Raw genomic sequence first — 21,881 nt, forward strand, 5'->3', positions numbered from 1 at the left:
CTGCCATGCCAGAAAATATACTTCTTGGAATGGTAACCGACCCTAGGCTTACCGTTCGCCAAGACGCACTCACCAAAATCCTGGAAGCAAAACATAAGCAACCGACAACTGTTAGATACAATATTGTGCCAAAAATTAATTTTGGAGCTAACGATTACACAGAAATTATTGATTGGGAACAGAGAGATGTTTCACTTACCGTACCTCCAGTTTTAATTCCTATAACAGAGGATGAATTTACCGCTATGCTATCTGTGGCCGATGGCTTGGTACCAGGCTAGGACTTTACATCTTTCCCTTGTCACACAGTAGCGATGGAAAAAACTGTTAGACTGGTAACAGAGGTGTCCATACAAGGCATCGGTCCCGAGGCTCGGGACCGACAGATACACGCACACTTCTTTCTCGAAAGACTGTCAACTTATTTGACACTAAGAAAGACTTTGTGGGTGTAATTAATGACTCTGAGACTTAAATAAGCACGTTCTACATATGGTTGGTTGGTTGGGTAGGGCGTGGGTGGAGCTCGATGTGTAACCACCTCCACGTGGTGGGCTCTGGGTCACTCGAAGTAGTAGAACTCAGTGAGCTAGGAGCTGCACAAGTATTTAAGTGTTTTACTCGAAAATACGCAATTTTGAGCCATTTACTCCTCCATGAGGATTGGCATGGCATGACTTTGGCGATTCGGTACGGACCTCTAAGTACCCTCTGAAGACTTTCATCGTAAAGTCACCCTTGGAAGGCATCCGTATCGATTGCTTTTTAGCTTTTTTTTATTGCTTTTTAGTGAAATTTCGAGATTTCACCCTCAAAGAACAGACTGAAGATATTATCCGATATCAAAATTTTAAAATGCGCTGAGTTTCGGATTGGACTGGGACACTTTTCCGCATAGCTTGTTTTCCATAGCTTGTTTAAACACCAGCTACAAGCTATTCATTAACATCCTCAAAGACAGGACATAAGTATTTATCGAGCTGGTATGAAGTACACTATTGAACAACGCGGATACAAGAGAGGGCAGGCAGGTTGTAGGGAGAACCTGTTAATAGACAGGTGAATTACCTAGGATTCCATCAGGTGTCGACAAAATCTGTCCATGGCTACGTATCGAGCTCCTTGAGTGTCTAGAGGTCATATATAAGAGAGGGGAGGGTGTTCCAAGGAGACTCTTTGAGCCTGATACATTTCTGCATCTCCTTCTTGCTTCTATCTATTATGCTCCAAGGAAAAATCTCTGGATACCTATGCGGCACACCGAAAAAAAGATAATTTTAGGTAAACCACCTTTTATACATGGACGACCTTAAACTTTTCGCCTTTGCAAAAGAGGATCTTAAAATCCTTGTGATGGCGTTAAATAGGTACTATAAAGCAATTGGCATGAGATTTGGACTGGACAAGTGTGCCTGCGTCCATCTACACATTGGAAGATTAGGAAATGCATTATCGCTTGACATGTCTTGGACATGTTGGCATATCTTGGAATAACGCAAGCGAAAACGCAAGATGTGCGTGTGTTAGGTGAAAAGTTTCTGGCCTGACCCAGAGATAGCAACAGCAGGTCTAATTTTTAGCTTGTATTCTATACTGCTATATCTCACTAGCTTGTATATCAATTTTCAAGTCGATTACTGTATTAGTATACATTTCAGAGCCTACTAAACAATACACCTCAATTGTTTGTGCAAAAATGAAAAAATCAGAAATGCGTGCGGTCATTGCGTACTTCTATTTAAAAGGTCTAGGTTCGCTTCAAACTAATAAAGATGTGGAGCATTTCTGATGAACCATGTTCAGGACGGCCCGTTGAGGCCGGAACTTCCGAAATAATCGAAAAAATTCATAAAATGGTGATAGAGCAACGCAGATTAAAGGTAAGTAAGATAGCTGGGGCTACTAGGATGTCAACTGAGTGTGTACGCAATATTTTATATGAACATTTGGGCATGAAGAAGCCATGTGCTAAGTAGGTGCAGCGTTAGCTAACAGTCGATCAAAAAATGACCCGGAAAACTGTTTCAATCGAAAATTTGGCGCTATACAAGCGAAACCCCAGCGAATTTTGGCGTCGATTTATAACTGTGGATGAAACTTGGATTCATCGCTACACTCCGGAAAGTAAACAACAGTCGAAACAATGGATTGTACCAGGTGAACCCATCTCAAAGCAGGCAAAAACAGTTTTATCGGCCAATAAGGTTATGGCATGGGCACCAGGGATGCTCCGACGATCCTCAAGAAGTTACCAACGACGATAAAGGTTAAGGAACTTCTCCATGGTAAATAAGTTTTGGTACTCCTCTTAGTCCCTTAATTCTTCGTTCTCTGCCTGTGTAGCATGAGAAACCCTTTCAGAAGTGATGCTACCTACGATCCGAACGCAAGAACACCTTCGGTAAGTGTCTCAAGCCAGACAGGCAGAGAAAGAACAGGTAAGGGATGAAGAGGAGCACCAAAAACCCATTAACCATGGAAAAGTTCCCTAATCTTTATTGTCAACTGAATAAGCCCAAAATGAAATAAGACGTGATGTCACTTTCGGGCAGCGGCATAGGAACCACCCATCAGGGGCGAACAACATCGTCTCTTTGTAGATCTTCATGCCGAGCTGCCTAGGGGATGTAGCAGGGCGATTGTGTCATGGTCGACAGTCGTTAGGCTTGCAGGCGCCGAAGTCTGCCCCTGTTCCTGTTGAACTTATTGAACAGTTCAATGAGGAAAGCCTGCGTCTCATGGTTTGCTTCACTGATAACTACCTAGAGTTTGCAGATCAAGAAAGATCAATGAGAAACGGTTTGCCAAAACTTAGAAACAACAAGGATCTTCTCTAGTTAGTTAGCTACTTGAATGCCGAGAAACTGCCTCGTTCCGTGCAGCAAGATATGACCTTGCTGCAGGTGCAAACTCTTGCATATGGCGCTACGGTTGTGCGTGTTGGGATAATAAGCGACTATAAGCACCCGCAAAAAGGAATGCCAATAGGATTTTTTGGCAGAAGAAAAACATTTCTATGCCGACTTGCAAATGGCTAACACAAGATTCAAAATTTTTGTGAACCAATTAAAGCCGAGGAACTTACCAAATATTGGTCAAGAATCGAGGATACTCACAGGTCAAGTCAACTGGATTGCTGAATTCGCCTATAAATATTGTGAGGAGAACAAAGTCCTCTTCAAAGAACGAAAAGGTTACTGCCGAAGCTCCCGTCGTTGCAAGGATCAAGTTACCATTGACAGTACGGTTGTATTGCATGCGGAATATCACTAACACAATTTGCACATGTCCTATATTGACCGCCAACATTTTTTCCCCTCAATACCCCACAATTATTTACTTAAAGACCTTAAGACATATAAGATCTATCTGCGAGTTATCCAATTTCTAGATCACGGTATACACACATGGTGCACAAAGATTAATCATTTTAATCATGTGGTGAGAAAGGATACCTGGTCCTTGTCCATTAAACGATGAATCTTCTAAGGTCATTCATTCAGCGCACTATGGTTTTGTTTAGCATTCAGCCAGCTAAGTAGGCGACGACGCCCTGATTAAAGTGATGAGTGATGAAGGATCCTGCAGGTACAGGCTTTTTCAGCTGTTGACACACCGTACATCTCAATGTTGAACAGCTAGCTGCTCAGCGGCAAGATAAACAATTGCATAAGCAACATCCACAAACATTACATCTTCCTTGCATGGGTAGTGAGCCTTTGAACATTTGGCTAAAACAGGGAGATCTCTTTCGAGCATCCAAAGGGTTTGCCATTGACAAGCAGGATAGTAATCAAGACGAGCAATTACCAAAAACATATCTTTAGTATGGCGATAATTATTGCAGGATGCCTTCTTTGTAGAGATCCCTATGAGAATGCACGCACAGACGTAATGATGTTGCCAGGATCATTCAAGAACTAATTGCTCTGCGCATCGGCTTACTAGAGATTTGAGCCTTACTAAAATTATAGCTCAGTTAAAGTACTAGAGAACGAACCCTATCTCCTTAATTGGGACAGGACAATCCTGACTGACTACATATTCAGACAAGATCGGTCAAATATACTCTGGTTAGATACACGTGCTCAATGCGTAAGAATAATAGACATAAGTGTTTGCCTTAAAATTAATATTAGACTCCAATGTACTTCGAAGATCCAGAAATATTCAGAGCTGAAGCAGGAGATCCTGACCGTGTGAAGGGTGAACAAGGTCAGCATCCATCAGGTTGTGATAGCCTCCACTGGGTACGCACAATTCCACTGGGAGCACGTAATTCGCTACATCTAATTCAGAAGGCAGTATTGCTGTACACGTGTCGCGTCTTCCGGAGTTTTACGGGCGTGAACAATAATAGCGGCTAAAACCGCATTCTATGGCCATCCCGCGTACATCCCCACGGCATGCTCACTGAGCGATTAACTACATAACATCAAAGAAAAAAAGTACTGCAAAGGTTAGGGCACTTCCTCAAAACTTAAGAAAACAAAATCACACACTGTATGAATGTAAACTGTTGACCATCAAGCAGCACTGGACGTAAAAAATATGATCTTTTTAAAAAGCCAAAGAGCGCCTTGAACGGTGGATAAAGTGCTTTCACGAAAACTTCACCTTTTCTACTTTTCCCCCCGCCTGTTCAATAAAGCATCACGTACCGTTGAAAATCTGCCTAGTCGAGAAGAGATTCAATTCTTCTGGGAACACGCATGCGAAGATGCTTACCAGCTAAATGAAGACGCTTCAGATATATCACTCTTTCGTAACTTTTACTACTAAAGAAGTGAAGAAAGTAATCACTAAAGCTAAGAACATTTCGGCGCCAGGGCCAGATAAAATCAACCATTTTTAGTGGAAGAACATTACTTCTACTCACCAATATCTGGCTCGTATATTTACTACATTCTTGAACGGAGAATAACCCATCCCGCAGTGGTTCCTGCACGGACGCACATTACTGATCCTTAAGACAGGAGATTTTTCAAGTCCAGTAAATAACTGGCTTATAGCTTGTCTAAATACCAGCTACAAGCTATTCACTGGAACCCTTTAAAGAGAGGATATTAAAATCTATCGAGCCGGTATGGAGTGCAATAATTGAACAACGCGGATGTAAGATAGGGTTGGCAGGTTCCAGGGAGAACCAGTTTACAGACAGGTGTATTGCCTAGGAATCGATCAGTTATCGACACAATTTGGCCATGGTTTAGATTGACTACCATAAGCATCCAAGAATAGTGAGATGTATAAAAGAACTTATGCTTTTGTGGCAGACAAGATTTATTGTTATATCTGACAAAACACAGTTGACAACTAGTTATGTCACATACAAGAAGGGGTATTCCGAGGATACTTTGCAACTATTGTGCTACGAGGCAAAATCTTTGGATACGTATGTGGCCCACCGAACAGAAGAGGAAATAAGGCCAACCATCTTTTATAGTTGGACGACCTTAAACCTAAATTTGAGATTCTAAATTATCTGGGAAAAATAATAATCAGGAGACCAATATTCTGGCCGTTCCTATACTTTCCTACACGTTTAGTGCAGTCAAATGGAACGCCGATGAGTTAAAGCAAATTGACCATGGAACAAGCAAGATGATGACAATCTATCGAAGTCATAGCCTTAGATCTTCCGTACCTCGTATATACCTCCCTCGAGATAAAGGGAGTAGAGGTTAGATGAGCTTGAAGTGCATTAATCGAAAAAGGGTTTTTGCCACAGCCTTTTCTGTTCTAAATAGCACAGATTCTCTTATATGACTCGTGCATTAACATGAAGTCGTCAATGCTGCAGCTTCTCTATACCGTACCGCAGGTAGGGTCGCAGAGGAGCTTGGTTTGGCATTTGATGCCAGCGACATTAAACATGGCCTAACATCACTAACACCTTTACAGCTAAAAATTCGTGTACAGGAAACAGAATATTCGATTCTACCAATAGAATATGATTGAGATTGTAGACTGAGAAATGTCTTTTTTCCTGTTAAGTCGGTGTTAAAGACACCATAGTTTACTTCAAGTGTATAATAAATGTATCTATAGGCGATCACAACTTTCGAGCATGCAAGCGATAATCAGAAACACTTGGAGACGTTTTTAGTGGATGATCAAAGTATGGATGCTGCGAATAGGTAGACAGACAATTTACCGGTCTAAAAGTGTTAAATTGCCATCTTCTGAACTTCCGTGGTGTTTATTTAATGTCCGTCTTGCCATATGCCCAAAGAAGAAAGAAAAACGGGCGAAATATTAAGCACTTGGAGGTGTGAAAGCTTCATCTCTCAGCCGACTCAGCAAGATGCTGGCTTGCCAGGGTCAGGCTAAGTACATTGCGAGCCGGATGCAAAAGACTGTTCTTCTTGGATCACGTAATTTGCTCCGACGATACTGTTGCTTATAACATTGTCCAAAGATCAGTAGCTCTAAAAAAGTATCTTGAGGTGAAACATTTATCTCCAACTGTCCCATCTGCCCCGAAAGGTTATCCGCAGCTAGAGACCAGACTTCAAAGAACAGCGTTGTACGAACTATCTTGCCTTCCGAAGTATCCGGAGCCTATAACTTCTCAGATTAAAATAATAATAATAATCGAGAGGCATCTAGAGGAGACTGTTGTCACCTCCAACGCTCGCGACCACTCGTTATTGTATAGCTACAACACCATCAAAGGAGGTTTCAAGTATCGTATTAAATTAACTTATACCATCTTAATCTCATCAGTGACTTGACTTAGTCCGTGGCTATGATGTATAATCGGGTTCACCCGAGTATAAGTTTTAAATAAATAACAGAATCATAAGGTGTTCGAGATTAGTCCTTATGTCCTTCACGTTAGCGATAAATAGAATAAATTGTATCCTTCTTCCATTTTTATTTAAAACTTCACACTTTCGGAACGGAGACGCACAAATTCCTCTTTCATTGTGATATCCCACTTAATGCTCTCTCACGGTATTTCTGTCAAGGTGGTTGGCTCCAAATAGCTCACGCTAGCCAAAGCATCCTCATCAGACACAGTTGATGTTCCACTGCTTACCGTTTGTCGCAGATGCTCTTGCTGGCCAGTTGTTTGATTAGTAATATGTGCCTGACCATCTCACAGATCAGTATCACCACTGTCCCGCATGCTGAGGCCTCGGGCTGTGGCTCCAGAGGCGCCCCTACGATCCTTGAAAGGCGACACTTACCGGCAACATAGTCGTCAAAGTCATGAGTGGAAAGCACCTTATCGCAAACACGTGTTACATCAAGATGCGGTTGACCGGTGCCGATTATGTGGAGATACCAAGAATCCACCGAACATATTATTAATGGCTGTTGCATATGGCTCAGAGAGAATATACGCACGTCCATAATGATCCAGCGGTAATTATACATCAACAACTTGCCCGAAACCTAGGACTATTAAAAGAATGGATACCTTTGTATAGATACATTCCAAGGCCCGTTTTAGAAAGCGAAGATTACATCTTATATTAGTATGTTACTATCCAAACGGATCATTGCGTCCGAGCCAATCGACCTGATATCGTAATGTGAGAAAAAAACGTGGAAGAGTTTACATCATCTACATTGCTTGCCCACTTAACCGAAATTTGAAATCAACCTATTCAACCGTGATCCACAAGTATAGCGAGTTAAGGCCTGAAGTATATACCATATGGAGGAATGTGAATCACGCATCTGTTCATCCCATTATGATTTCGGCTACAGGCAATCTGCACGCAAAATGCACTGAACATATTGAATATTAGGGGTTAGTCAGGTATTGGGAGCAGCTCAGAAGGCTGTTTTATTAAGCACTTGCGACATTGTAAGAAACTTTCTTGACCATCGGGAAGCAAGCGACTAAAAACCTGTGGACTAGCAGATGGTAGATCTAAGAAAGCATCCAGAGGTAACTGTTGCCACCTCCAACGCTCGCATAGTGTTCCAAATTTGAAAAGGATCGGTGCAGTAGTTTTGAAGTTAAAAGGGGCACCGACTTTGGAAACGTGAGTTGTGGGAAAAACGCTTTAAAGTTTTTAACACTAAAAAATTTGGAATAAAACATAATCGATTCATAATTGATGCCAAGGTCCATAAATAATGTTGCTTTCATCCATGATGTCTAAACCATCTTTTTGCTCCTGCCCACGACGAATCCTGTCTTCTTTTGTCTGTTTTTCAGCTCTGAGTCGTGTTGTCCTGCGCTGAGTCGTGTATGAGGCGTGGTTGCTAAAACCGCTCTATCCTCGTTAGTTTTGCTCCGATTCATCTCAAATTTTCACACAATATTCCTAAAAGGTTCTCCATTCAAAAAATCAAATTTAAAAAAAATGAAGTAATTTTGTTTAAGACGTTACCTCCTCCACCTCCCCCTCTTAATGCACTTGACTGAAACCCAATATATGGATGGTGGGGTAAAAAACCAGACTTTGCCTCACATGTCAAATTAGGCATATTGCTCTTATCAGATCTCTTAATTGCATCAGAAAAATGCGCCCATGACTGATAACGTACACCAGGGCATCCCCTTTCAGACTATTGAAAAGCCTGATACAAAAAAAGCTTCCTTATTTTTTAGTAATAAAATAAAAAAGGTAAAGTGACTCGTTTGGTAAAACTAACTAACAACTATGGCATGCATTCATTCATTCATACGTACGATTGCCAGCCTTTATCATTTTAGCGTGCTCACATAACAGAGACACAGCTCTATCCACTTCCTCCAATCCAGTAAGAAATGCTAAAATGTCTCCAGGTTCTTGCGTTTTGTGGATATTTAATGCAGTATCAACTATAGCTCGTACGTAATCTGCAACGGGTTCTACAAAAAGATCTTAGAATTAGTGCTTTTCGTTTAGCTGTATCGCAACTACGTGCGTTGTATACAAATTTCAAATTTAATGTTTAATTTATTCATATTCTGATCCAAATCTTCTAATTTACATTAATAATTGAAAATAACTTATTAAAACATTTAGTTTTTCAGAAAATCCGCAACTTGAAAGTAGGCCGACCATTGAAAATTGTGTTTAAATCATTATTTCTTACCGTGGGTATAAAAAATGTCGATTGGGTACAAGCGTCCCTCCACGCTTAATATCGTGGATGTATCCTTCGTTGAATCACTGCTTGTATTTAAATTTAAAAAATTTTGAAGTTCTTCGGCATCAACTGTGGCAGACGAGACAATGACTTTCATACATTTTCTTTTCTGAAATAAAAACCATTTTAAAGGACCAAATACAGTTACAGTAGAAGTCCGATAACTTGCCGTCCGATACGTGTACACTCCCCTTAAAACGTCATCACACGTACGGCACGCACACTAATGGTGGTTCTCCCACTAAGTGTGCTATTTTGCTAATGATTCGCACCCACGACTTACGCATGCGTGCACCTAATATCGTGGTACTAAAGGGGGTATCCGATAATTCCGCAATTTCTGAAATTTTCAGCCCCTACAGCCCCCAAAATTGACAAGTTATCGGACTTGTACTGAATATACGTATCATATACGTAACATGGAACGAAGAACACAGCCTTAGCACCAAAAAATCTATTTCCCGGTTTTTATTTATACTGATTTTTCCGCCTCCCGCTCGACTTTTGCACCAAAACCTTACGCGTTGTATCTATGTAATACCTCGATGTAATACCTCGGTTGAGCACCACTCAATGCGCATTTTTGGTTTTAAGGGTAGTTTTCAGGTACTCGTGGGGGTGTGTTAGGTGTGTCAAGCCCATATGTCTGACAGAAGAAATTCTTCATTGGATAGTTTTCTACAGGCCCCCATTCATACCCTACACATTTTTGCAAACCCTAAAAAATTATTCTAAAAACTAAAAAAGGGTGATTTTTCCCCATGCATTTTACATGGGAAACTCGAAATCAAAACCAGCACCTGTTAAAAAGAAAAAAAGAAAAAATTAGGGAATTTCTTTATTCGGATTTGGAATAAAATGGGGGGGGGGGCGTTGCCCTCTAGCATGCAAAAAAATTTTGCCATGCATGTTTTAACCACCCTGATATACATATTATTAGTTAACTTTGAGACCGTTTGATATATTCACAAATGATGTATTCAATTTCGAACTATTTATGACTTTGGACGACATCTAGCTCCTCAGCAATTCATTTTGGGTGGTTGTGGCCATGAGAACTTTTTATCAGGACCTCAAGATCTATCATTTCTCGTAGTTTCGTCCAATTTTACCAAATGATTTTTTTCCTATGCATGTGTGCGGGGTGCTTTGTCAAAAAGCTAAAGCATTTGACATTATAGTGAAAGGTATCAGATTCATGTGAATTTTTTCCTATAGAGTTTTCGTCAATTCTCGAAGTTTTGAGACCCCATGAGGCAGAGAAAACTGTTTTTACTAACATCGCTGTCGGTTTGTAGTTTGACGACGCGATAACTTTCTAAGAAATTTTCTACTCAAAAATCCCTCAGGTACACACTTTTGTGGTCTAAAAAGTCTAGTCAAATTCGGTATCGAGCTTTCTAACGCCAATATGGAGTTTCTTGATGAATTCCGGCAAATAAGAAATAATGCTAAACAAGGAATAAAGATTAAAAAGAAAAAAGCGAATTTACTTTGACAAGAAGTAATTTGTTTACACTAATAGATGAAGTAATATTCAACATGTAGATGTGGGAAAGTATATGAAAAATAAAGATAGAGGCTAGAGCAGAGTCGAATCACCTACCGGTAGGAGTGTGGCTAAAAATTGAAATCAAACATGAAAAGAGAAAATGTTAGGTAGAAGTAATAGAGAAAAAAGTGTGGACGAAAAAAGCAATTTTACAAGTAAACCTACACTTAAAACATCAATTGGCAACCGACGTCAGCGGAAACGAAAGGGCAACCGTCTGCACGATTCTGGCCCAACCTTAGGCCGACAATAGTATAAACTGTGGCAGATTGTTCCGTAAGACCGAAAGAATGCGGTCGGCCCGACTCTGGATACAGCAGTCAGTTAGCCACAAGTTACCTTGATGCACTCGACGGTCGGTCAAACGTTGGCGCGAGTATGAGCAGGCAGTCGGATAAACTTTGGTTTATTGTTTCAAAAAGACCATGAAAGTACAGTCGGCTCAAATCAGAGTAAGAGATGACCCGACCACAGTCAAACCTTGTCCTAAATCTGTTTTCGGTCGCGGTTGATTTGCTAGTATTATTAGCAGGTCGAATTGTGTTGCTCGTTCAACATTATAAATTGAATACTGATACATATTCAAAATGTAACTATTTTACTACATAATAATGTCAATTTTAAATTATGCAAAATTTAAAAATTCCGAAAATGCATTGAACACGGAATATTTTTAAAGTGTAGCTTCTTTCCAAATTAATCAATGAAGAAAATAAAATAATTCGCTTTAAAGAAAACCATGCGAGAACTAGGCACTCAAAATTCTATTATTTCAAATTTCCTATCTCATAATATTTTTTAAGTGAATAATCTATACAATTTGAAGTTAGAATCATAGTAATCTTTTTTATAGTTTAAATTAGGCTTTCAGTTTCTTTATAAATAAATAAATATAGCATAAAGAATGGCAATTCTTCTTTTTTTAACGTTAATAGTGATTGTCAATAAAAGGGAAAATTGTTAAATTTGCTTAAGTTTCATAGAGTAACAGTAGTTGAACATGTTCCAATATTATGAAATATAGATTCTTATTCTTTATATTATAAATTAATTTAATTTAAAAATGCATTAATCAGGCATTTTGCAACTTTTTCGACAAGTTTTTCGTTGAAAAATACCCAAATAATACATATGATTATTGAATTTGTTTCAAATATCATAGAATGTATCAACTAATTATTAATTTTGGTCGAATTATCATAAGGTTCCTTAATTAAAAAGACTGACACAGAAAAACATAATTTTTCCGTCCACACATGCTCGAAAAATGCGCTGGTTTATTAACTTTGTTTAAAAAAGAGATAAAATTTATAAAAAAATTATGAATTTTGCTGAAATTATTACGAAGTTCCTCATTTTTAAATTTTACCTAGAAAAAAGGAATTTTTCTGTCGAAAAATTCTTGATTAATGTAATTGTTCATTAAATTTGTCATTCCAAAAATAATAATTTCTTTATAAATTTTGGTTTGTTTATTCTATAATATTGAAACATCTTTAACTAACGTAACTTTATGAATCTTAGGCGATTTCAACAATTCTCCTGTTATTCACGAGCATCGGGAGCGTCAAATATAAGAAAATGACCACTTTTTCGTCATATTTGAATATTTATACCAAATATAAAAGCCTAATTTAAAAATCAGGCTCGACAACTCTTCTAGAAATCTTATCAGAATTTTTTCAAATTTTTTGTTAAAATCGGTCAATATTTATAGACTGTACGTTATTTTGAAACGAAAAAGTAATTTATTTGACCTACTGTGCGACGATGCAGAGTTTTTGTAGTCAAAAGCGTTTCAAAGCGTCCAAGTGTCCGATTATATGTGTAAGTAACCGTGTGTTCGAATTATGTATTTAGTTGTAAAATTTAGGATATTTATATAGGAAAGCAATCCAATGTAAAATCCCCTTTTAATGTCTAATAATCAAATTGATGAAAACAATTCCTGAAAATAAAATCAAGAATCTAACGACCAAATTTGGACAACCACCACGAAATGTACCCATTGGAATCTGAAAGAAAGGAACACTTCTCTCCCCTCCCTTCCCCTTAAAAGGGAAAAAAAGAAAACTACTCATCTTTACTTTGGACGAAAATAAAAAGGAGGAAAGAAAAATGAGAATAAAGAGAATAAAGAGGGAATAAAGAGGACGAAAGAAATAAAAAAGAGTAGGAAGGGGATTTGATTGGTTGCCTTCTCATTTTTCTATCCTCCTTTTTATTTTCGTCCAAAGTAAAGATGAATAGTTTTCTTTTCTTTTCTTTCCCTTTTTAGGGGGAAGGGAGGGGAGAGAAGTGTTCCTTTTTTTGAGATTCCAATGGGAACATTTTGTGGTGGTTGTCCAAATTTGGTCGTAAGATTCTTGATTTTATTTTCAGGAATTCTTTTCATTTATTTAGTAGTAACAAAAATGAAGATTATATAACAATAATTTTAAAACGAACTTTAATTTTAAATTGTCGTTAAAAATAGAATTTGTTGAATAATTAATTGAATTTCATTGATTGATTAATTCAATTGTTTAAATTTTCACATTGTATGCAATGTTTAAAAAAATTAATTGCTGTCCAAGGTTAGGCCGATATCATCTCAATAGATGGCCTATATATGGGACTAAATTTTGGGCCGAAGCTGAGAATCCAAAGGCGGTTGACCGTTATCATTTAGGTGGTTGCCCCGTCCAGTGGCGCATAAAGCTGAACCGGCCATCCGACGGTTGGCCCCACAGTGGGCCGACAGTCAATTCGCACCTGGAACAAAGTTAGTGCTTGGCATGCTTGAATCCTGAACATGAAACTAGAAACACCAAATACAAATTATCTTCTGTTCTCCATTTATGTCCTTATAAAAAAATGAATTAAAAAAAAATGTATTTTTGCAATTTGTGCTGAAGCATAAATAAATTTATTCCATAGATAAACCACTTATTTTAGGCATGATCATAAGCTACAAAAACATATTAAAACCAATTTTTAACCATTTTTGTTATAACGACATAAATGGAGAACAGAAGATCATTTAGAGTTAGTGTTGCTCGTTTTATGCATAGGACAGTGTCCACTGCAGTGTGACCACATAATATTATGAGATATTTATAGAAAAAAATTACAATTTACATGCATGAAGAGAATTTAGCCAAAAATGGCGCTTTTCGTTGAATCGCTTATATAGAAAAAAACATACAAATTTTTATTTGTTTTAAGGTTCAGTTTATCATATTTAAACATGTTAAGTTTATTTCTTGAAATATAGGTATTTGTCGAAAAAACCGACTTATTACAGAAATGTCTATAATTGAACCAGCATAAGGACACGGAGATCTGTCAAACTCTAAAGTTCAAATTAAATCGGCCGTTTAGAAACCGAAGTAGTTAAGATCAAAGTCAGTACTTTTTGCAGGTTTGGCCTATGCCTTAGACAAAAAAAAGGAACGAGAGACTGACAAGCGGCAGTGCGGCAACACTACACTCTGCCTCGCTCCCGCTCCGTCGTTCATCGTACCACATAAACGGAAAGAATACAGAGGCACGTAGTTTTCATGTGCAACGTTTCCGTGCTTACTTCTGGGACCGTTTAGTGCATAGTCTGTAAGGTTACGAGAACAAATCTGGATTGTACTCTAGCAAAAGATTCGATGCGCCGCTGAGGCATCACCGTGCCACTCAAGGCATCCGGGCAGGCCGAACTTTTGGCTGCGACACCTGAGACACCTACGCGTTCATTTTTCACTGAGTCGAATCGCATGTTCACATGGCTCTTTAAATTAAATTGTGTAAATTGAGTTGGTTCAAAAGTCTCATTAAGGTCAAATGCTTCATTAATAAATTGCTGTCCTTCATTGAAAAGTTTCCGTTGCATTTTAGTTTTCGAGCAAGCGGCATATTTTTTTAATAATAATCTTTATTTTTAGTTTGAAAATTCAAATATTTGTTTGAAGTTAAATCTCTTTTTTGTTTGATAGTTCGACCACTTGGTTGCAACTTCATCTTTGTAGGTTAGAAATATAACTATTTAGTAAAAACTTCAATTACTTTGTTTAAAATTCTTACTATGGATAATATATACAGGGTTTCCTACCGCCTGTGGAACAACGGATAATGATGGGCAAATAAAAAAACAATAAGATAAAATTGAAATACAAGAATTTTATGCGGTCATTTATATAGAAATTACGGAGCAACAAATTTCCGTGAATGTGTGACGTATATGTCAGTGCCGCTTGTAGTTTAAATTTTGTGGCAACAACATACGAGTCAGCCGACTGCAGCCAGGAAGGTTGGAGGCGTCCTAGTGAAGGCGGTACTTACACTACGCGCGGCATCACACCTACACGGAACTGTGTAGCTCTACAGTTTTTTAACAAATGACCGCACAACATTCTTGTATTAGAAATTTTCTCTAAATTTTTTGGTACCTATCCACAATGACCTATTTTTCCACAAGCGGTGAGCCACCCTGTAGTATAGCATGATGTAAAGATAGAGACAACACGAAAAAAAGGGAAAGTATGCGCGTTCATCGTGGATTTAAGGGCATTTATCAGAATGGGGTTTACGGTTTCTAAGTTTCAGGCCGAACACTTGAATACTTTGGTCTAAACTATGCATACGCCATCCAAATAGTATTCTCTTTTGACGAGAAGCGCCGGATTTTGTACAAATATTTATATTTTGTTTAATAATCGAAAATCCAAGTATAATGTCAGTTGCGCTCAGTGTTAGCTGTCTCTGTGGTTTTGCTGCGTGGTCGTGGATCCTTGCCCAAGCGTTTGAGAAAGATACCCCCTGCACGTTGAATGCTACTTTCATTTATCTGGAACCGATAACTCTTTCATTATTATGACATTAGGAAAGGGAAAAAAGATTCGTGAAAGTAACTTAATTTTTAAAGTAAAAATGGAAATCTTTAAGTACATACAAAAGTACACTACCCAGTGGGCAAAAAATTTGGCGACGTCTTTACGGCATCGTTACGACATCTTTAAGCCAACTTTACGAAATCCTAAGTCTATCTTGTTAAGGTGTCTTTACAATATCGTAAACACGTCGTATGATCTAACGATGTGTTTACGATATCGTAAAGACACCGTAACGACATGGACATATGATGTCGTAAAGATTTCATAAAGATGTCGTGAAGACTTCGCCAAATTTTGTGCTCACACGGTCACCAATATCAAAATACATACCAAAAAATAAAAATAATACCTTATGCTTCACTGCCCGCCGAAAGTTCGAGTACACTTATATTTGTCAAACCTTTCTTATCTGTGTCATATTTTTAGACAAATATATGCGTACAACGTATTTTATGTTAATGCTTCAATATTATATGTTATATTATGTTACGTATAGCAGGTACAGTAATTGTTCTTGATCATTATTCATACTGGAGGAAAATATAAATATTCGCAGTAGTGAAAAGCCGATTAGCCGCCAAGTAAGAACCGCAAATATATTTTCTCAAACTATCGGGATATTCTAGAACCACAATTTTTGTATATATCTGCAAATTCATTATCGATTTTCATTAGGCCTTTGAAATTATTACGATTTCGTTAAAAATAACTTCTAGGCATAAACTGTTTATTTTTTAGAAAATGGACACAGCAGATTCAAAAAATTACTGGAGAGATAAACGACTTTTTCCCTTATCTGAATCTTTGAAGAGGGGATTACCACTCATTTAAATTGTGCATTGATAAAATTGACCTTCATACTCAATAAAACCAGTAAAATTTAAGAAATGTTATGTAGCCCATATTAAAAAGTAGCATTGTCCACGTTATATTACCCGTCTCTGTAAATATCCAGTTCTACTGTGCAAGTGTATCGAGCTACTATCGCATCTGTTTACATTATCGATGAAAAGATTTAAAAGTGGTAAGTTACTGCGGTCTTACGAAATTCGGCTGGGGCTCATTTTTGTTTTTTGAAAAATTGATTTATTCTGAACAAATTTTAATGAATTCATCCTATGCTATTTTATAACATTTTTTTAATTTAGCTAGCTTTTTAGACAATGAAAAAGGACAGTGTTAGATTCCCCCGGCTTTTTTGCTAGGATGCAATTTTTATTTAGCACAATAGATTTTTCGTTATTATCCCTCAAAAAGAGTCCAAGGACGTCCGTTATGATATTTTATAGCATATCCGAATTCAGTTTTTTTTCATTTTTGTGGAAAAAAGGCAGGGGGAACTGTATCCGATTGATCACACGAAGAAGTATCACATGTCCTTAAGGAATATAAATGATTTTTAATGAAAAAATTCCGTTTCACATCAATATATTAGCTTATTTCTTAATGTTACATTTTGAAACGAAATATCTTCAGTTTTTTCTCGAAAATAATATTTTTATTAGAATAACAAAAAATACCAATTATAAACATTAAGAACTTTATTTTATTTTACTTTCAGTTACATTTGCAAAGACAATTACAACCTTCTAATTTTAACTAACAATACAAAATTATGAACGTTTAGAATTTTATTTTATTTAACTTTCAGATACATTTGCAAAGAATATGGCGTGCTTCTAATTGTAACTATTTTTGCAGGATTAAAAAAATTTAAAATATGAATTCAGCCTGTGCTATTTTTTTTGTGAGATATTAAAATTATAATTATTTTTTGAATTTAAAGGAATTTAGAAAATTTAAAAAATTTGTTCATCCTAGGCTCATATATCTTTAAAGAAAATTGGGTCAACTAAGAATACCCAAGGTTTTCATGAATATGCGAATAGGCTTTTGACTATTTTTCAACGAATAGGCTCAGTTTTCTTTACAGAATTGATTACATTTTTTATTTTTTTATTTTTACACCATTAAGCCATTTTCCTTCCGAGGTAGGCGTAACTCACTCGGCGGGGAAGGGAGTAATGTGAGGAAGGCATATGCAATTTTTAGATTGACACAGAAATCTCGTGTTATTTATTTAAATAACACGTTCGTTCCGCAACACTGCTCCGACCCAGATTGCTAATCAATCTCTCTGGCAAACACCCCAAATGAATCCTCCTATTCACTATTTTGCGCCATACTTTTCTGTTCTGGCATACTTCTCTAGCTTCTTTTACGTCCATGCATTTTTTCATGCAGGCTCTCGTGTTTTTGTGACTTCTTATGTCTCTTCTAACTAAGATCTCATTCGCACATCTAACCATCCTTTCACTTTCTCCATCAAAGTTTTTCCGCATATTATGCGTAAGAACCTCATGTCAATTGCATTAATTTTATTCTTACCTTTATCTTGATAGGTCCACGTCTCGATACCGTATAATCGAGTCAGAACAAACATGGAATTATGTATTGCCATTTTAGATTTATTTGATATATTTTTACTTCTGATAAGGGGCCCTGCCCTGCTTTACCAATTACCTTCTTACCTTCGTATATTTGTCTATATAATTCCTCATCTATCTTCCCGTCCCTAGTAAATCAACTACCAAGGTATACGAAATTACCAACTTGTTTAATTCTATCACCATTTGTTACAATATGGCAAAGTGTTTTCTCACTCTTTCCTTTGAACACCATAGTTTTCGTTTAATTTGCGTTAATTTTGAGGCCCATGCTCTTTTTGCTTGCATTTAGTTTATCCATCATTCTTTGTAAATCTTCGATTGAATCTACGGTAACAACCTTATCATCTGCGAACGCTAACCACGTACCCATACTGATTCGAGGTCCACACCTTTTTCGTCGAAATGAGCCATTCTCAAATAATTGTCTATGAATAATATAAATAACCATGAAGACATAACGCATCCTAGTCTAACTCACTCGCTTTGCTACCCGTATATATTGTTTTTATAGCTTATAGGAGTCATCCATTGACTCCATACTCTTTCAGGACTTCTCAAAGTTTACTTCTATCTACCTTGTCCAAAGCTTTTTCTAGGTCATCAAATGCACAGACAAATTTTTTCCAACACTAAAACTTTTTTCTGTGATTTGTCTTAGGCTAAATATTTGTTCCGTACATAACCTTCCTGGCATAAACCCACTTTGGACTTCCACAATCGTTTCTTCTGTTATTTTCATTACCCTACGAATAAGTATTTTTGAGTATATTTTACTTACGGTAGTCAATAAGCAAATCCCTCTGTAATTATTGCAATCGCCTTTATCTCCCTTTCTTTTGAATATTAGTACTTCATCTCCAAAACTGTCCCCTAAAATAGTCTGTGAAAGCGTCTAGTATCCAGTCTGCAACATATATCATTTCCCCATTACTATTTCTCATTTTGACAAATTCTGTACTTTTATTTCCCTTCATTTTTTTATAAAGCATATTCTTGCTTCCTTTGAAGTCGTTATGTATTTTCTTCTCTTCTTCTGCTTTAAGTTTATCCTTACATTCCTTAATTAATCATTTGAGTATTCTCTTTTTGTATCTGTAATATTAATACGTCTATTTCTTTCCTCTTCGCTAAGACCTGCGATGTTCAAAGTTCTCCTGTACGCTTCTTTCTCTGCTTTTTGGGCAGCCTGAATTTTATCATTCCACCACGCATGACCAGAACTTCTTCCTACAACCGCCTACCAGGTTGCTATATCTATGCTTTCATTTATCTTATTTTGGAAATCTATTCACACATCCGATTTCTGTAGGTTTTCAATTTTTATGCGCATTTGATTTGTTTTCTTGATTCTCATTTTTCTTCATCCCCCACCTAAGTTAATTTTGGAGATCAGAAGGTAATTATCAGTGTAGCATTCAGAACCCCTCATGACCCTTGTATACGAAATCATGATCTCCGAGATACTGCTTCGCTCTTTCATTCAAAATCAGACCTACTCCTTGCGTACGACGTGATTCACTATCTACTCCTGACCATATTTAAAATCCGCCTTTCAACACCCCCCCCCCCAGCATTCCAAACACTAAGTCTCTATTCGTCGCCTCAACCTTGACCTTTACATTAACCGTGTGCATGCCTTTTGCCAATTGAAGTTCCAGTCCTTTCCGAGGCTATTTTATAGTTTATATTATTCATTGTTTTGATCATACGCCCAACTACCACCTTTATGCTACAAGTTTATTTTCTGAGTAGAAATCATGTCAAAATAGCAATTGGTCGTAAGGTGGAGATTGTAGTTATAACTTCCGTTCCACCAAAACTACAATTGGGGGGGGGGGGCAGAACTGGAACCGAGAGAGTCGTATTGGGTGTATATTTTTGTTTTTATATTGAGAAGCTCAATTTCTAAGAATCGATTAATTATTCAAACAATTTTCATAACAAAATTCAGAGTTTGGCTAAGAATATCTTTCCGATCACGTCTTTCTATTACGATTTGCAAATTTCCAAGATTTAATAATTATTTAAACTATTTTGATGAGTAAGTTAAGAGTTTAGCCATTTTGCGAAGAACTGGCTCAATTTTTTTACGAAATCAACGAAAAATGTATTTCTAATAACTTTTTCTTACAATATTTTAAAAATTTACAACAATGATTAATTTTCAACAAATTTGTACAAACAAATTTAAAGTCTGACTATTTTTCAACTAGCATAAAAACATACTAGAGCTATAATATTTTTAACCCTCCGTTTATAAACTGGGGATTTTACGACACAAACGATTTTTCAAACTGGAATGTCATTAACAACATATTTATCGTGTAGTACATACTTAAAATAATAACCCTGAATTTTGCAAGATTTTTTAAAGCCAGAAGAAGTTCAGAGAATGAATAGGACTTAAAAGGCCCTGTCGGCAAACGAAAGGTTGAAAAATGAAGTCTGTAAACGGAGGATTAATAATAAATAGAACTTTTCTATTTAAACTTTAATATTAAAATCCAAAACATTTGAAAATTTTAACCAAATTCATTTTCTTATGAGAAAATGTATGCACTTTATATTTAATAAGAATTAATAAAGCATACCAATTTTATGATTGCACAAACTTTAATTATCCTTATCTTCAGTCTTTTTTTCTTTTTGTGAATTTCTTCTAGTCATTTAATAATCTCCTCAATTGCACGATATTTTGATTTATCACGATTTTTTGGAATTTTTTGCTTGCAATATATTTTTCCGTATATTCTACTGTGATTTAGCACTCAATAGAACATACGAGGTTCGTTAAAAAAAGTTACTTTTCAAATTTCTCGGGCTACCTACACTCGATTTTTTTGTTCTTCTATGTGGATACATATGTCCCCAACATATGTTGACATCATCATCCATTTTGCATCATTAATTTGTTTTTCACAAATATAAAGGTTAGACGTGTTTTGACGTGCTTGGCGATTTTTTGCTATCGAAAAAAATGGATCAAAGAATCTGTATTAAATTTTGTGTGAAAAATAAAATTAAGTGCTCCAACGATCTTAAAATCTTGACTGTAAAGTTTGGCGAGTCAACTTTGAGCAAAAAAAATGTTTATAAGTGTTACAAACTCTTCACAGAAGGCCGAGAAGATATTAATGGCGATGTCCGCCCTGGACAATCCAGCAGGTCAAGAACCGATGAAAACGTTGAAGTTTTAAAGAAAATTGTTGTAGAGAATCGTCGAATCACTATTAGAGAAGTTGCTGAAGATGTCATATCGGTTGGCCCATGCCATGCAATTTTTACGGATGTTTTGGGTCTGAAACGTGTGGCAGCGAAATATGTTCCTAATTGGCTGTATTTTGTCCAAAAGGACCGCGTCGTATGAACATCGTTCAGGAGCTGCTGAATGACGCCATCGACGAGCCAGATTTGCTCAAAAGGGTCATAACTGGTAACATCCTGAATCCTCAAGACCGTAAAAGGACGTCAAGTTTTGTGAAATGTGAAGGTTTTGCTCACTGCTTTCTACGATTAGAATGGTGTGGTGCATCATGAGTTCTTGCCACCAAGTCGTATGGTCAATAAAAAAAAATATTACCTTGAAGTTATGTGCCGTTTGTGTAAAGCAATACGAAAAAACGCCCGGATTTGAGGCGAAACAATTCGTGGCCTTTGCATCAGAATGATGCACCAGCTCGCAACTCGATGCTTGTTGGTGACTTTTTGGCCAAACATAACACCACAATTATGCCTCAGCCACCGTATTCAACGGACATGGCCCCCTGCGACATTCTTATGTTTGCAAAACTGAATAGACCCATGAAAGGACGACATTTTGCCACGATTGAGGATATAAAGATCACATCGCTGGAAGAGCTCAAGGCCATACCAAAAAGCGCATATAAGAAATGCTTCCAGGATTGGAAAAAGCGCTGG

General features: G+C 37.1%; 1 protein-coding gene across 2 annotated transcripts in view; it reads right to left on the reverse strand.

Annotated features, from left to right (window-relative positions):
* LOC117175998 (probable ATP-dependent RNA helicase DHX35) overlaps window positions 1-21,881 on the reverse strand; it is a 215,619-nt gene that overhangs the window by 77,446 nt on the left and 116,292 nt on the right. For both annotated transcript variants that reach the window (XM_033365936.1, XM_033365937.1), the window contains 2 exons: window positions 9,046-9,208; window positions 8,657-8,818 (listed from right to left, as the gene is read on the reverse strand). In XM_033365936.1, the coding sequence (XP_033221827.1) occupies window positions 8,657-8,818; window positions 9,046-9,208 (325 nt within the window). The remainder of the gene's footprint in view (window positions 1-8,656; window positions 8,819-9,045; window positions 9,209-21,881) is intronic.

This window comes from Belonocnema kinseyi, chromosome 7 (genome assembly GCF_010883055.1).
Source record: "Belonocnema kinseyi isolate 2016_QV_RU_SX_M_011 chromosome 7, B_treatae_v1, whole genome shotgun sequence".
NCBI lineage: Eukaryota > Metazoa > Arthropoda > Insecta > Hymenoptera > Cynipidae > Belonocnema > Belonocnema kinseyi.